We start from the raw sequence: 15,416 nt of genomic DNA, 5'->3' as shown, positions 1-15,416 counted from the left end.
CAGAGCTGGGTCTGTCACACAGAGACAAGCTGGATGTGGTTTTTGTTCCTCTTAAGCACCAGTGAAGAAATGCATCTTAAATGTTTTGTACATGGAATGTAGTCAGATGCAAGAGTACTGTTACTTATCCTGCAGATTCTTTGCATTATAGAATTTTTTTTTAACCTTGTCCGATTCTCAGCGACTACCTGCACAAGTCCCTGCAGTTTTCTTGGCAACTTTTTTCAGAAGTGGTTTGCCATTGCCTACTTCCTAGGGCTGACAGAGAGTGACTGGCCCAGGGTCACCCAGCTGCTTTTGTGCCTAAGAAGGGACTAGAACTCATGGTCTCCCAGTTTCTAGCCCAGTGCCTTAACCACTACACCAAACTGGCTCTCACAGAATACATAAGAGTACTCTAAAGGAAGAAAATGTCATCCTACCTCCAGGATGACAATGTAGTACTGGGGTCGCCTACCTGCAGCCCTTAACCCCCTTTTTGGGACCACAGATGTTGAAAACTGGTGGTACAGTTTCTTGTCATACAGAAGTGGGACAAACTCAATGACAATTAACAGCTCCAGTGGCATTATGTTAATTAGTTAAAAGCACTCTAGAAGTGTTCCATTTTGACAACATCCAGAAAAGCATTACAATACTACGTAGTCAGAGCAACCCAAAGCTCCTGCAGAAGGCTATTCCATAAAACATACAATAGAGAAGCAACATCTTCTACCCTTGGCCTCCCTAATATCATGGTAATGGGAGACTATCAACAATTTTTCCCACGTATATACTGATGATGTACTGTCTTACTGATAATTATGCATCTTCAATACCAAAGTGTATTGATATTGACAATAAATGGACAGACCCAACAATAGTTTCAATTGGGAAACTGTGAGCATCCTAGACCAAGCTAGATCCAAAAATGCTAGGGAATTCTTGGAAGCTTGGCATTCAGACATCAACAGACACATAGAGATAAACCACATTCACATACCATTCAAAAGAGACAATAAAAAAGCCAGGAAGGAAACAAAAAGACCAGAACACATCCTCTCCAGCAGCCAACACCCAGATAACCAGGGATTAACTCCAGACAAACAGTGAAGCAGAAAACAATAGCCTAATCAAGGAACTATCAAGAAAACCACACCCCCACCAAAACTGGCAGACCAAGCTACTGTATATAAACAGGGAGCAAACCCCACACTCACTAGCACTAGTCAGGTAATGAAATGTCTGCAAACAAACAACCAAGCTCAGAGAACACCAAGGACTCACAGTTCAACCCTGAGCTACATATATTCTCTTCTATTAGATATTTTAATATTATGCATCTTACAAAATTACATTTATACATATATTTATTATATATTTAGATGAATTAATGTCAGATACTACAGAACATAAGCTATATCCTGAGAAAGTTTTTCAGTTTGGGAAAGACCTTCAGTGAGTTCTGTGTTGTTACATCTAAAACCTCTTCCACTGAAATTCCTTTTATTTTAGCAATGTATTCTGCAGCAATGAAGATATTCTTTGGTTCATTTCTCACCTGAAATGCAATATAAGATGCAGATTCTTAGCATCACTCATTTGTCTTTGGAACTAGTGAACAAGCTCTAATCTGGGCCTTTATTTTTTGCCCCTTTTTCCTACATTTAAAACAAGGCTTTCTAATTTTTACTGCTTAGGTCATCCATTTTAGACATTCAGATTGAGTAGGGTGACCCTTTTATTCTTATTACTTCAACTAATACTATTATATTTCTAATCTGTGCAATAACCAGATATGTTGTAGATTGATGCTTCAAATATAAACAGCTTCAAAAAAACTGAAAATGTAAAATAGTAATACAATGCATTGCAATTTATCAAAAATATAGGAAACGCAAAATCCATTATTCCAGTGCAGAGCAGCTACTTAAAATGTTTACTCAGTAAAGCCATTGCCTAAATACTAAGCTTTCCACCTACGTAGCAAAAAATATTTAACTTTTCTTCTTTTGCCTGTATCCCACTTGTTCGTGCTACTTTGAAAAGAATCAGGCAGCCAATCCCTGCAACTCACTGGAATCCTTTATTTCTTCCACCTGAAAAATTGGCTGCATTACCTATTGCAAATGATTGCTTTTAAATTGGGAATGAGATTCACAAACAGCAGCATAGCTCAGGGAAGCTGGAACAGAGTAGCTTGGGTAAAGTCTGCAACATTTGAGATGTGCAAAGACAACATCACAAACTAGCTTTCTGTACAAGCTTTCCCAACCTAGAAACAATTCCCATATTTCCTAGGTGGCACGATCAAGTATTCAGCTGGTCTGCCACTTCTGGGCAAACAACATCTTTCATTAAGATTTTTTCCCCTCTCTTTACACTTAAGAGTCTTGTCATTTCCACAGACTTCAATTGATATAAATTCTCTGAACTACGTTACATTGTGTGTGTGTTATTTCTGATCTTGACAAAGTAGAACCACTGGTCAGTCCTCACCTGTTTCTCAGGACCTAAGGAAGGTGAGTCAGTTTCCAAGCAAATGCTTTCCAGAGGCAGCTGTTTCACAAGTTTCTGCTTCTAAAAGGAGAGCAAAGAAAGCAATTAACATCTATAGCATCTAAGCAGAAAAGGAAACATTTTGTCATGCTCCCAGATCAAACATTCCTAGAACGTCTGATCAGACTCGCATGCATGAATGAAGTCAACACGTGTCGAGACTTGTGAGTAGGTAGAAGTGGGAAGGGGCAAGCTAGAAGTGTGAAACCATCTTGTCTGGGCTATCTTTGGCATCCAAGGTCAAGCTGCCAGGCTGTTGGAGACATCTGCACAGGACTGAACGAACTGGCACGAGAAGGGGGGCTGCATACCGAAGGAGGGGAGGGGGTTGACTTCATTGGGCTGTTTAACTTAGAGAAAGTGCGGGAACTTCCATTCACAACGTTTTCACTGTGCTGCATACAACACTCCATTAAAGAGATTTCTACTTTTATCATGTATGAATTGAATTGAATCCTAAGCTGAGTAGGCGGTCATCACACATTTGACAAAAGACTGTTGACTAAGCAATGAATGCTTTACTTGATTAATAATTGACAATTAATTTGATGTAGAGGTTAAAGACACCAGGCTAGAGACCAGACTATGAGTTCTACTCCCACCTTAGAGATGAGGCCAGCTGGATAATTTTGGCCCAGTCACTCTCTCTCAGCTCTTGGAAGAAGGAAATGGCAAATTACTTCCAAAAAAGTTGTCAAGAAAACTGGGGACTTACCCAGGTAGTTTCCAGGACTCAAAACTGACTTGAAGGCACACATTTATTTTTTTCTATTCATATTCCAAGTTAGTCCTAGGGAGTTTAATGGGGTTTATTGTCATGGTCTAACCTAAGGAAGATTCCTCAGAGGAGAACAATGAACCAGGTGTTCTGATTAGGATTTTAAATTATTTGTTTTTTGACTTCTGGCCCAATTTATTAAGTATTCTTTTGTGTATGATTTCAACCCAAAATAACCCCTTTTTGACATTAAACTTCAGACTGAATATGTAGAATCCTGATCCAGGACAGAATATTTAGAGTCACATCCTATAAATGTTTACTCAAAATAAATTTCCACTACATTTAATGAAGTTTGCTCTCCTCTATGCATAATATTTTGGTATATTTTAAATATAATATTTATTACAATTATCAGTTTAGCAAATGTCTAGAATGATAGAAACTACATTGAATTATAGTTTTATTTACAGTTCCACAAAAGGCAGCTTTTTCTGCTTCTTAAATAATGCTGCCATTATTTATTCTCCTAAATTGGGACCAAAGGCCTTTCCACTTGATTTGTCTCTCTTTTCCCAGCATTATTTCATCTACAAACCCATTTCAGTCACAATACCAGGATATCCATCTGCAGACAAAAATGAGATGGAAAGGAATAGCTGGGTGGGGGTTTATTTGCACTGCTTAGATTTTCAGTTGTGCTGGAGAAAGAAAAGCAGAGCTAGCTAGTTTTATGTATGAACTCTTGCCTAATCTGAACAGGAGCCAAATAGATGGGACCTTTTTACTTGTAAAAAAGTAAAAAGTACTTGTTTTTTACTTTTAAGTGTACACACTTAAATCATGTTACATACATTTTTCTCTTGTAGATCCTGGTAGATTTGTGTTACACAATGATATGAATAAAGAATTTTTGTTCAAAGCTTTGCTCCCTTGATCCTTACCTGTTCACTCCTTGTAATTGAAGGAGGAATAGAAAAAAAATATCCAGCCTTCACTCCTTCCATTGCTACAGATGGTTTACCATCAAATGCATGGAGCAACACTTTCTCGGCACCTGAGAATCCCAATAGCCAGGAAAGAAGTTACATTACCAGTAGACTTACAGTATAATGTCAGAACCTAACATGGGCAGCCAATTACACATTGAGAAAGTTTCAAAGCCCCATATTATAATGCACAGAGACAGCTTGATGCCCTGTTGTGGAGTGAGGTCACTTGTATTCCCTTCCCTTGTCATATATTCATACTCTATTTTTTCTGCATAATCACTTGACTTTTTGTCATGAGATTAACCCAAAGGCAGAAGTTATTGTTAAATTTCTTACAGAAGGGTTACATGCTACTAAAGCTAGAATTTCAGACACATAAGATCCTACCATACTGTCTATGTGATTCAAGAATGCTATTGTTTCAAGCAGTCTAGCAGTTTCTTGCAAAAATCTTACCAAGGCAAAAACAAGTATGTATTAAATTTGGGAAATCCATCTGCAAAAAAATGCTTTACAACATGAGTTCCATACTGCAGTACTGTTTAATTTTAGAATAAGTCTTAAATTAATTAGTGTAGATAGGAAATTTTAGACTTTGGGCTCAATGGTCTTACCCCACCAGCATTTTAGTCTGCATGGTATACTGCATGATTTATTTCAAAATGTGGCAAACTAGCCCCTACAAGATTTGGGGATCCTCCTGTTTCTTCTGCTAAATAGGGCACTGGATTTCACCACAAATCCTGCTAATACCCCAAAGCTGGTTCTTGCTAAAATGTAATTGCCCCAGATTTGCAAATGTCTGTGCTTTTTCTAATAATAAAGAATGGCTTTGAAAATTGCAATGAAAGCAGATGAGTAAGCAACTACTTAGGGATATATTCCTCATATTTCTGAAGGAGAAAAGTTGACTTAGCCCCCCATGGAGATGAGACCCCATATCAGGTGCTCACATATTTTGACAAGAAAGCTAAACAAACTTAAATCATTAACTAAAATAATGATACCTTGTTCCTTTAAGAGGTTAATGGTTGGCCTTCCAGCTGAGCGGGAATGAACATTTCTAGAATAAATACAAAGAACAAAAACTCAGCAAGAGATTTTGGCAGAACTGACATACTTTCAGGGCAAGATAAACCAGCTATATGATTGAAATTTCAGCATGTCTAGGCTTTTGATTTCAGCTGGATATTTTAATTTATTGTTAATCTGTCCCAGGATTTAAGTATAGGGCAATTATTATAATAATATTGTAATAAATATAATATTATACAAATAAACATTTGTATAATTACAGTACAGGAAATAACCACAAGATCTATGTAAACTGCAATCAGAATGTTAGAAAAATAAGTTCATTTAAAGGATCTAATTATCACAAAGAGAAGTTAATTCTCTAAATTGTAAAAATAGCTGTATTTTTGCAACAAATGACCTACAAAGGTAAGTCAAGTTGTTTTGCCAGTTGAATCTGTTTCATCAAGACTTGACGTTGTCCTTCCTTCTGTTCATCACTGCTGGCAAACCTGGGAGTAAAATCCAAACCAATCTACAGAAGAAGAAAAAAGTAAAAAATAAGGTGTGTTGCGATTGTGGGAAAAACTGGAAGAAAGAGGGCTATGCATGCTGTTGTGCCTCTGGAGAAAGAGAAGGATCTACATCTATCAAATAAATAAATAAATAATATTTATGAAACACTTGCAATCTTTAATCATTTATTCAGCAATGTAAATAGTTTCATGCAGCTTACAACAGATGTTGACTGTTCTGTGGGACTAAAAGCAACAAAAACAGCATGCTTGGTGGTTAATGGTAACTTCCAACATGAAAAAATTCTTATATAGAAAGTATTTCCCACATAGAAAATACTGCACAACCCTTATTTATTTATTTATTTATTTATATTTGATTTCTATAGCCGCCCATCTCAACAAGTGACTCTGGGCAGCTTACAACAATAAAACCATAAAACAATTATAATTAAAGAGTTAAAATATAAAATAAATACAAAATAAATATATATGGCTGCCAAGTGAGCAATGCATAGATATTAATACAGCCAAGAGATGGGACCATCCACACACTCGAGGCCCCAGGCCCAGGCACAAAGCCAGGTCTTTACAGCCTTACAAAAGGCCAACAGGGTCGGGGACATCCTAATTTCTGGAGGGAGGATGTTCCAGAGGGCAAGCACTACGGAGGAGAAGGCACGTCTTCCAGTTTCCGCCAGCCGACGCTCCCTGGCTGACGGGACCCGCAGCATACCCAACCTACTAGATCGAATTGGACGGGCAGAAACAACTGGGAGAAGGCGGTCCCTTAGGTAACCCGGCCCCGAGCCATGAAGGGCTTTAAAGATTACAACCAGCACCTTGAGTTGCACCTGGAAGCACACTGGCAACCAATGCAGCTCACGTAGTAGTGGTGTTACATGTGCCAAGGAGCCAACACTATTTACTATCCATGCAGCTGCATTCTGCACCAGTTGAAGCTTCCGAATGCTCTTCAAGGGCAGCCCCATGTAGAGCGCATTACAGTAGTCCAGACGGGAGGTCACGAGGGCATGAGTGACTGTGAGCAAAGCCTCTCGGTCTAGGAATGGGCGCAGCTGGCGCACAACCCAAAGGTGTGCAAAGGCCCTCCTAGCCACGGCTGCCACCTGCTCTTCGAGCAGGAGCCGTGAGTCTATGAGGACCCCCAGATTGTGCACCAGGTCCATCTGGGGCAGTGGAACCCCATCATGTATATCCTAACTTATGAAAACAGCACATATGTGTAGTGGAGGCTTAACATACATTTTATTTATTTTAAATGATTTTATATTTGTACAGTCCAAGATATATAAATTAGTACGTATTTTCACAGATATAATATAGTAATATATTTCAGCATGTGCACAGTTTCTGAAACAAAAGACTCACAATTATACACACAGTAATTAAACAGGGATGTTTTTGTCACACAAATATCTATATAACATGTGTAGATATATTACCTTCCATTCTATCAGTACAATTCTGGGTAAATCCACTTACATACACTGTAAGCCAATTTTATTCAATAGGACTTAATTCCAGATAAGTGTAATGCAGAAATTATTCTAAAGTTGCATAACATGTAAACACCATAGGTCGTGTTGCAGTGCTGTGCTATAGAAACTTTTATCAAGATGCAAATTTCATTCAACTCTTTAGGGCTTAATTCTAAGTAATGCACACTGCTTTTTGTAGAGGAAAAATTATATATGAAAAAGAACTAATAAAAATGTTATGATTGTTATACTTGCCTCCCCGATGGCCAGCAAATGATCTTGATACAGCTCAATGAGTGGGAATGCTTCTTCCAGATCCTACAGAAAGATTTAACAATGTGAAATGTACATTAAGGTAAAAGTACACATTTGCTTCTGCTCATTTAGCTTCATGTTTCTCTTGATTTCTGTTTTGCCTTCCTTTCCATGTTCTTAAGGAGGGCACAATGGGTGTTAAACATGTGACCTGCTTTCTTGTCAAAGAAAAACTGGCCTTTCTACTTACTTAATGTTTACAACACTTTTTAGCTTACCAAAGCCATTTTGCCTTTTCTTACTGCATGTTTATTATTTATTTATTATTTAAATTTATATCACCGCCCATCTCCCCCAACGGGGGACTCTGGGCAGTTTACCGGGCAAATTCCATTATCTGGGTTATGGCACACAGGCATAACACATATACAGTACTATACTGCAGCATTTCTCAACCTCATGCTGGCTAAGGAATTCTGGGAGCTGAAGTCCACACTTCTTAAAGTTGTTGAGGTTGAGAAACATTGCTATATTGAATGCCTTAATCCACATTAGAACTTTGTATTGTGCATGGAACCAAAAGGCAGACAAGGAACTAAGGTGTATCTTGCTTTTGTACAGGCTGAACTCAACGGCAGTCCAATTTCAGCTTCAGATTAAATCAAAACGTAAGCAAGATTTTTCCTCTGATCAACCTAGTTCACAAAGCCTTCTTCCTGGTATACCATAGGACACTCCCATCTAAATAACAAACCATATGCCTTAGTCTTCATTGCCATACTTTTCCAAGGAAGATATTGCTTCTTCCTTTGTTCTCCTTATAAGAATATTGATTTAAGATGGTGCCCCATTGTTTCTACAGGAAGAGTCTTAGAACTGTACTTTTAATCTAGATGAAAGTCTAAACCTTCATTAATAAGCATGCTCAACACTTGTAATAGGCAAACCTCCCTCATAAAACTGATCTAAATAAATCAATAAGAGGCATTTTAATGTGTGTTTATATGTACCCACTGTAGATATTTTTCTTATTTATGTGTCCTTAAAATTATGAGCCTTCTGTAATGGTAGTTAAGATATACGCCTTACTTATATATCCATATAATATATGGGAATTTATTTCTTTTTGTCTAGTATTTAGAGTAAACCAAACTGCTGGTTTTAGGAATCTTGATGATCCCCCTGGAGAGTCCTTAGTAAGTTGGCCCATTCTCATGTGGATCTATTCTGTGGTCTTGGGCAAGTTTTTACTCAATGGACTTTATGCCTTACTTGTAAGATTAAAGAACTTCTGATTACAATGTAATAAAGACTGAAAAGCACCTAACAAATCAAGACATAGTATAGGCATAATAAAGTATAGCACTTTAAAGTTGTAACTTTATTTTATATCACCTTTAAAATAACACTGCGTTCATGTCCACCTGGAATACTTTGAACTGGATGGATGCCCAAACATGCAAAAACAAATCCTGGATACCTAGACATAAATATGTGTTAAGGCATGGGAAAAGTCAGGTGCACATTACACTGAATCAATACTAAAATTCATATTAAATAAATCAACATGATTTCAAATAAAAGAAAGTTAATTCATTTTCTATTCCTGATTCTGGTCTTTCCAATGCATTCCTTGTCTGAGTACCACCTGAAAACAACTGCAACATTACTTGGTTTATGCAAAAGAATACCCGTCCAGGCAGTAGTGTGCCGATAAATGCTTAAGAACTGCTGCTGCTGGCTCCATTGTTGCTGCTGTGCCTCACTGCTACCTACGAAACACCTGATCGGCGCATCTGGTATAGTGGCTCAGCTCCACTCTCACCCGGCACACAAAATTTTGCACATCAGAATTTTTAACCACTTGGATTTTATACTTATTTATATTTGTAAATTGTTTTTATAAGATCTTGGTTGTTTATTATTGTAGTCTTAATTTTGTTGTAAACCACCCAGAGTCCCTCTTTTGGGGGAGATGGGCGGTAGCAAAATTTGAATAATAATAAATAAATAAAATTCCAGGAAATTAACAGTTGGCTCTTGTGAGCCAGCTCCAGACCACCACTGAGTTAAGGGATCTCAAGTTTTATTTACATACAGTATATATTGAATAATGAATGAAGGAGAAAGTATGATGCCAGATTAGCCAACCAGGAGACCCAGCTGAGCCATAACATTCCAACAGATGCTGATTCAGATACTAAGGGGTAGTAGAAGTGCTGGAATGCAAGGGCATTTGATAACCCCTAGAGAAAAGTAACCTCTTAACAGGCACATTCTTAGACTCCTTTGTTCAACTCAAAAAAAGTCATGCTCATTCATTCTCATTTCCTCACCTTCTGATCTCATTGACACACATATGTCACATTCCAATCAAGTATTTACTCTACTGATTAAATGTATATTTCAATTTGCATAAATCTAGAAAAAGAAGGCAAACTCCCTCCACTTTTAGGCTTGTCTTTCACTTTTAATACTATAATAAACCAATTTGTCCTTCAGTGGAACTGTGTGCTAGTCTCCAGTCCTAAATGAACTCTTGGGAAATTCTCCTACACATATACCCAGTTACATCAAGTTGTTGAAATTTAATTGTAAAATACTGTGGGTGAATAATAGTCCAAAAGAAATATTGTACATATTCCAAGAATTCAGTACATTTTTTGACATTTTCTTTGAACACAGATATGTACTGAACAATAGCATAGCTCAATTTAATTTTGAAATTTAAAAAAAGCATGAGAAAAGTGCAAATGAAGATGTTTATTCCAAAACCCTATTAAATGGATATAACTAATTAGCAATTCTTTAGATTCTAAACTGTAACTATTTTCATCCCATTCAGTGCAGACTGGAAATATTAGTACCTTTCTGAAAGTTGAATAATTTTTGTGAAATCACCAGAATGTTCAGCAACTACTACCAGGGCAAAAACTTTAGACTGAAACAGGAAATAAATTAGATACAATTAAAAGCAGTAAGTCACAAAACTGTTCCAAAGTAAATCTATCTAAAGATACTATTCCCACATATAAAATAAATACAATTATAAATTTTAAATTACAGTATAATGACTTGAATCTAAGATAACCTGTGTATAGAAAGTTTACAGAAGGAAAGTTCTGCATCTGACATTATTCCAGTGCCGATTCTGACAGTCCCACAAAATCTCTCTGTAGAGTTGCAGGTTTGTTCTTCTGAAAATAATTAGTTGAGGAAAGGATGACATGGAGAAATATTTCCTTTCTATAGACCTCCTTAAATCATCCAAGTTAGGGTCCAATTCCATTTTTGGTCATTTGCCTCACACCTTTACAGTTCCCACCCATGCACTCCATCTTTCAATTTTCGAAAAAGGCCTTCTGACACTTGGGAGTTCTCAGGATTAATGACTGCATGGGGGACAGGGGCTGGCAGTCTTCTTCTATGAACCCATTGCACTGAGCCACAGAGGCCTTAATTGTGGGTCACTAAAATAATCCACAATTTGGACGGCTATGTACAATAGGCTGAGTCATAAACTAAGGCCTATTCTATCATGCATGCTTATGGTTTACCACAGGTGGCTGGGTTCACACAATATTCTAGCATGAAATAAAATAAACTGCATGTCATTGGTCATTGAACTCAATCAGCGTTTCAAACTTTAACATGATTATTAAATATAACATTCAATTCTGCTTAAACTCCAAATGCAGATGTAACTATTTCCAGAGATTGACAAAAGGAAAACAACAACAACAAAAGTTACAAACCTTCTTTGCATCTTCCAATACTGTTTCAACGTCCTGGAAGAGATTAAAAATATTATTATGCTGGCAGATCACTGCTTTAAACAGAGCATATTTGGTAAAGACCAAGATTCAGCACACTTTTCTTTCAGTTATTTTTTTCTACCTATAAAGAGCCTAACATTTCTTTCTTAAAATGAGAATTCCTTCTTTCAAAAGACATTATTGTTGTATCTATCAATATGCATTAAAATATGTCTCTTTAAAACAGCCAGATATGCACCTACAAAGAAAGCTTGCATTTGATTCTTACAGATGTGTTTACTAATTTAGTTTACCTACTGTGATTGTGGAATTCATGAATTGATAATGTGCCATCAGGTTGGTGTCCATTCTTAGCAGCCACATACCTAGACCTTCTCCAGCATGACGTATCCCCAACCTGGCCATTCAGATCTTTCAATGATGCATTCATCAATATTGTAATTGAGTGCATCTACCTTGCTGCTAGTCATCTTCTCCACTTTCCTTCCATCTTTCCCAGCATAATCAACGTTTTAAGAGAGGTTACTCTTTGCTGAATGTATCCAAAATATTATAATTTGAGCCAGATAATTTATGCCTAGAATGAGAACTCTGGACTTTGGTTTGGTTTGGTTTTTGGCAACAAATGTGTTCTCAGGAGTCCCTGTACGGGTCGAGTCTGACTCTGAGGCTGAAGAAGGGGAAAGCAAAACCCATGCCAGGCAAAACAGGGAAATCGAAACTCTGACTCAGCAGAGCGGGAAAATCCTGAGCAGCTGATTGGACAAATCCAAGAGCTGGATTCAAAGCTGCCAATCAGCACAAGGGAAAGGCGAGCCAAAAAGGGCGCCAAGCAAAAAGAAGCTTGATTGGCTCTGGAGGAAAAACAGCGCAAAGGAAACAAAATAAAAAGGAGCCAGCACAAGGACCGGGCTGCCAGAGACAAATGTTCCACTGAGCTAACAGCTTCCAACGGAGAAGAAAAGCAGGAATTGTTTTTGGAGCCCTGCCCTGTAGCGGCCACGGAACCAGAGCCTTCCCAGCCTTCCAAACCTTGCCTTGCTTCCTTGCAGCCAGCCCCAGCTGAGCCTTGCCTTGTCACCTCACTGCAAAATCCAGCCAAGTCTGGCCTTGCCATCCAGCCACGAAGTCCAGCCGAGTCGTGTCCTGCCGCTTTGTCCTGAAGCTCAGTCAGATCAAGTCTCGCTGCCTTGCCACAAAGTCCCATCCAGTCAAGTTCTGCCACCTTGCCACGAGGTCCAGCTGAGTCCAGTCTAGTCACCCTGCCATGCAGTCCGGTCGAGCCTAGCCTTGTCGCCTTGTTGCGATCACTGCCTCGCAGTCCTACCATGTTCTCCAGCCAAGACTGATTCAGTCAACTTTCCGCCATCCTCAGTCGAGTCCTGTCCAGTTGCCTTGTCGCCACTGCCAGCTGAGTCCCGTTGTGCTGCCTGGCTGCGAGCTCCAGTCATACCTAGCCCAGTCACCTTGCCACCAGTTCCTGCCGAGTCCTGCCTTGCCTCCTTGCCATGGTCTCCAGTCGAGTCCTGTTGTCATGCTCCCTTCTCTTGGTTCGCCTGCCATTAGAAGTTTCTACACGCGTTAGCTACCTTCACCAGAGAACAAACCCGTGTTAGCTTTGCATTCCTTTGCCTCAGGCATTTACCAAGGATGCTTTGCTGATAAGGCACCTGCTCTAACAAATTGCTGAGATGTGAGGGGGGAGCTAAGGAGTGAGAAACAACCTGTCTGCAAGACAGGGAGGGGGATGAGATCAGAGGAGGGAAAGAATCACTTTGAATGTTTTGGCGCCAATTCCTCATTTGGAGCTTTGGCTACTATCCTGTGTTAATCAGATCCTCAATAAAGAATTCTTGAAGCTTCCTGATGGACTGTCTGGAGAATTTCTAAGTTGGGATCTTGGTACTGGGATCGTCACACCTGTCCAGCCGCCTTGCCACAGCTTGCAGTTGAGTCCTGCCTTGCCACGATTCCCAGTCGAGCCCAATCCAGCCACTTTGCCGTGCTCTATAACTGAACCTGATTCCTCTGTCTTGCCTAGCACTTCGCCATTGCCTGGTTGGGCTTGAATTGAACTGTACCCATATTCGAGAGACAATTACCAATTGTATATAGTTATATTGTAAATAAAGAATTCTATTCTAATTCCTCTGGTCACCTCATAGTCTAACCATGTCTCTTCCAACACTAAACTTCAAAAGCATCAATACTGTACTTTCTATCCTGCTTCTTCAAAGTCCAACTTTTACTTCCACAGAGTGATTATGTACTATCAAGTTGTTTTTGACTCCTAGCGACTACATAGTTAGATTTTCTCCATGACGATCTATCCCTAACCTGTTCTTTCAAATCTACCAATGGTGCACTCATTGCCACTGTAACTGAGTCCATCCCCTTGTTGCTGGTTGTCCCCTTTGAAAACCCATTGCCTGAATGATCCTGATCTCTGTAGGTAAGAAATATAACATCATCCGAATATATTTCCAAGACCTTCGAAGTGCTAGTCTGCAGCATATATCTTGACTACTAGTTCCTTTACTGTTGATAGCAGAAGATACTCACTACTTCAGTATCTTCATTGTCAGTTCTAATATTGGTTGCTGTTCCTTGTCGTTAGTTTGGTCTTCTTTATATTTAAAATTAATTCCATTTTTCACTGTGTTTGACTTTTTTTACTAGCGCTTCCAGACCATTTACATTTTCAGCTATCAGAGTAGTGCCATCAGCATAATGCAGGTTATTGATGTTTCTTCCTTTAACTTTAAAACCATGTTAATCTTCTTCCAATCTAACCTCTTTCAATATATATTCAGCATATAGGGTGAAAAAAAAAAGGAAAGAGTATACAGCCTTATCTCACCCCTTTGCCAACCTGGAAGCAGTCTGTTTCTCCATGTTCTGTCCAGACTGTGGTTCTGTCAATCCATGGCCTTTCCATAATCAATGAAGCACACATTCACTTCTCTTTGGAATTCTTTGGCTTTCCCAATTATCCAATATGCCTCAGCAAAATGTCCCTAGCTCCTTGACGTTTTCTGAAACCAGTGTGGCATCTCCCTTTCCATGCAGAGGGTCTAGTCTGTGATCCTAAGTATTATTTTGCTATAATATGAAATTAAGGTTATTGTACGGTAGTTTGCACATTTTGTTAAGTTTCCTTTCTTTGGTTTTGGAATGTAGATTGACCTCTTCCAGTCTGTTGACCATTGTATCTTTCTCCAGATTTGCTGGTATAGTTTGGTTAGAACTTTTACAGATTCTTCTGTTGCTTGCATATTTCTGTAGATATTCTATCTACATTCTGTAGATATTCCTTCTGACTTGGTAATGACCTAACCTCATCTTCTAGTATTAGAGGTTATTTTCTAAGATTTCTGACTTCTTGAATATAATATACTTAATTAAAATTCACAGACCAATGCTGAATTTATAGAGAACAATAAAAACTTTCATAAATAACATGTCATGTTGCAAACAGCTGGACTGGAAAACGACAGAATGCACTAAATATTTGCTACCATCCATCCAGCGGTCTTTCGGATTTCTGCCGCTCCATCTGGCAGCCCTAAGCTGGAGATGCTTAAGAAGACTCAGGAAGACATACTTCCAAAGTATAACCAGGGAACCCACAAATGCTTGTAAGCTGTGGGACAATCCCTGCTAAATCTGCCCCTGATAGGACCAACGCATATATTTTCAGATTCACCTAGCAAACATTTCAGACGGCAAGTTCGGGCAGACATTGCCTTATCAACCAGTCATCTAAATCCTTGCCGACCCTACTTTAATTAACAACATTTCCAGATGAAGAAAGCTTGCAACTCTTTTGCAAATCTCAGATGACCTAGTAAGAGCTCTCAGTCAGGATTCTGGTGGTTTATTTTTTTCCCCCTTCGTCCAAAGCCGCTTACTCACCCTTTGAAACTCGGGTGCCGCGAGATGGCAGTGACAGTCCACCGCCCCCATTCTGGCAAACAGAACCACAGCTGTCCCAGCTTCTGTTTCTACCCGAACCTATTTCCGGGTTCCACCGTCGCGGCGACAATGCAATAAATGAGATTCTCTTACTTCTACTTCCGGGTTGGGTGGAGGTGGGCGGTGAAGTA

The 15,416-nt window shown here is 39.0% G+C and overlaps 1 protein-coding gene across 1 annotated transcript; it reads right to left on the bottom strand.

Annotated features, from left to right (window-relative positions):
- Positions 1-264: 264 nt before the first annotated feature.
- On the bottom strand, positions 265-15,319 carry TATDN3 (TatD DNase domain containing 3). The gene is made up of 10 exons (XM_063303323.1): positions 15,226-15,319; positions 11,290-11,322; positions 10,402-10,475; positions 8,930-9,014; positions 7,535-7,597; positions 5,688-5,797; positions 5,256-5,311; positions 4,201-4,313; positions 2,479-2,559; positions 265-1,540 (listed from the first exon to the last, which is right to left on the bottom strand). The coding sequence occupies exons 1-10, from the start codon at positions 15,274-15,276 to the stop codon at positions 1,397-1,399; spliced, it is 810 nt and encodes a 269-aa protein (XP_063159393.1). The 5' UTR covers positions 15,277-15,319; the 3' UTR covers positions 265-1,396.
- Positions 15,320-15,416: the final 97 nt, after the last annotated feature.

Source organism: Candoia aspera, chromosome 1 (assembly GCF_035149785.1).
Source record: "Candoia aspera isolate rCanAsp1 chromosome 1, rCanAsp1.hap2, whole genome shotgun sequence".
In the NCBI taxonomy this organism is placed as follows: Eukaryota; Metazoa; Chordata; class Lepidosauria; order Squamata; family Boidae; genus Candoia; species Candoia aspera.
The sequence above is the reverse complement of the archived record's forward strand: the minus strand, read 5'-3'. Positions and strand labels throughout refer to the sequence as shown.

Excerpts from the sequence above, each read along its gene's own strand:
- TATDN3 (XM_063303323.1), bottom strand. The coding sequence starts at position 15,276 with ATGGGGGCGGTGGACTGTCACTGCCATCTCGCGGCACCCGAGTTTCAA. Across the intron at positions 9,015-10,401 it reads ATTATTCAACTTTCAGAAAG|GTATCCAGGATTTGTTTTTG; the intron begins GTACTAATATTT and ends ATTTATGTCTAG. Across the intron at positions 1,541-2,478 it reads CCTTAGGTCCTGAGAAACAG|GTGAGAAATGAACCAAAGAA; the intron begins GTGAGGACTGAC and ends ATTGCATTTCAG.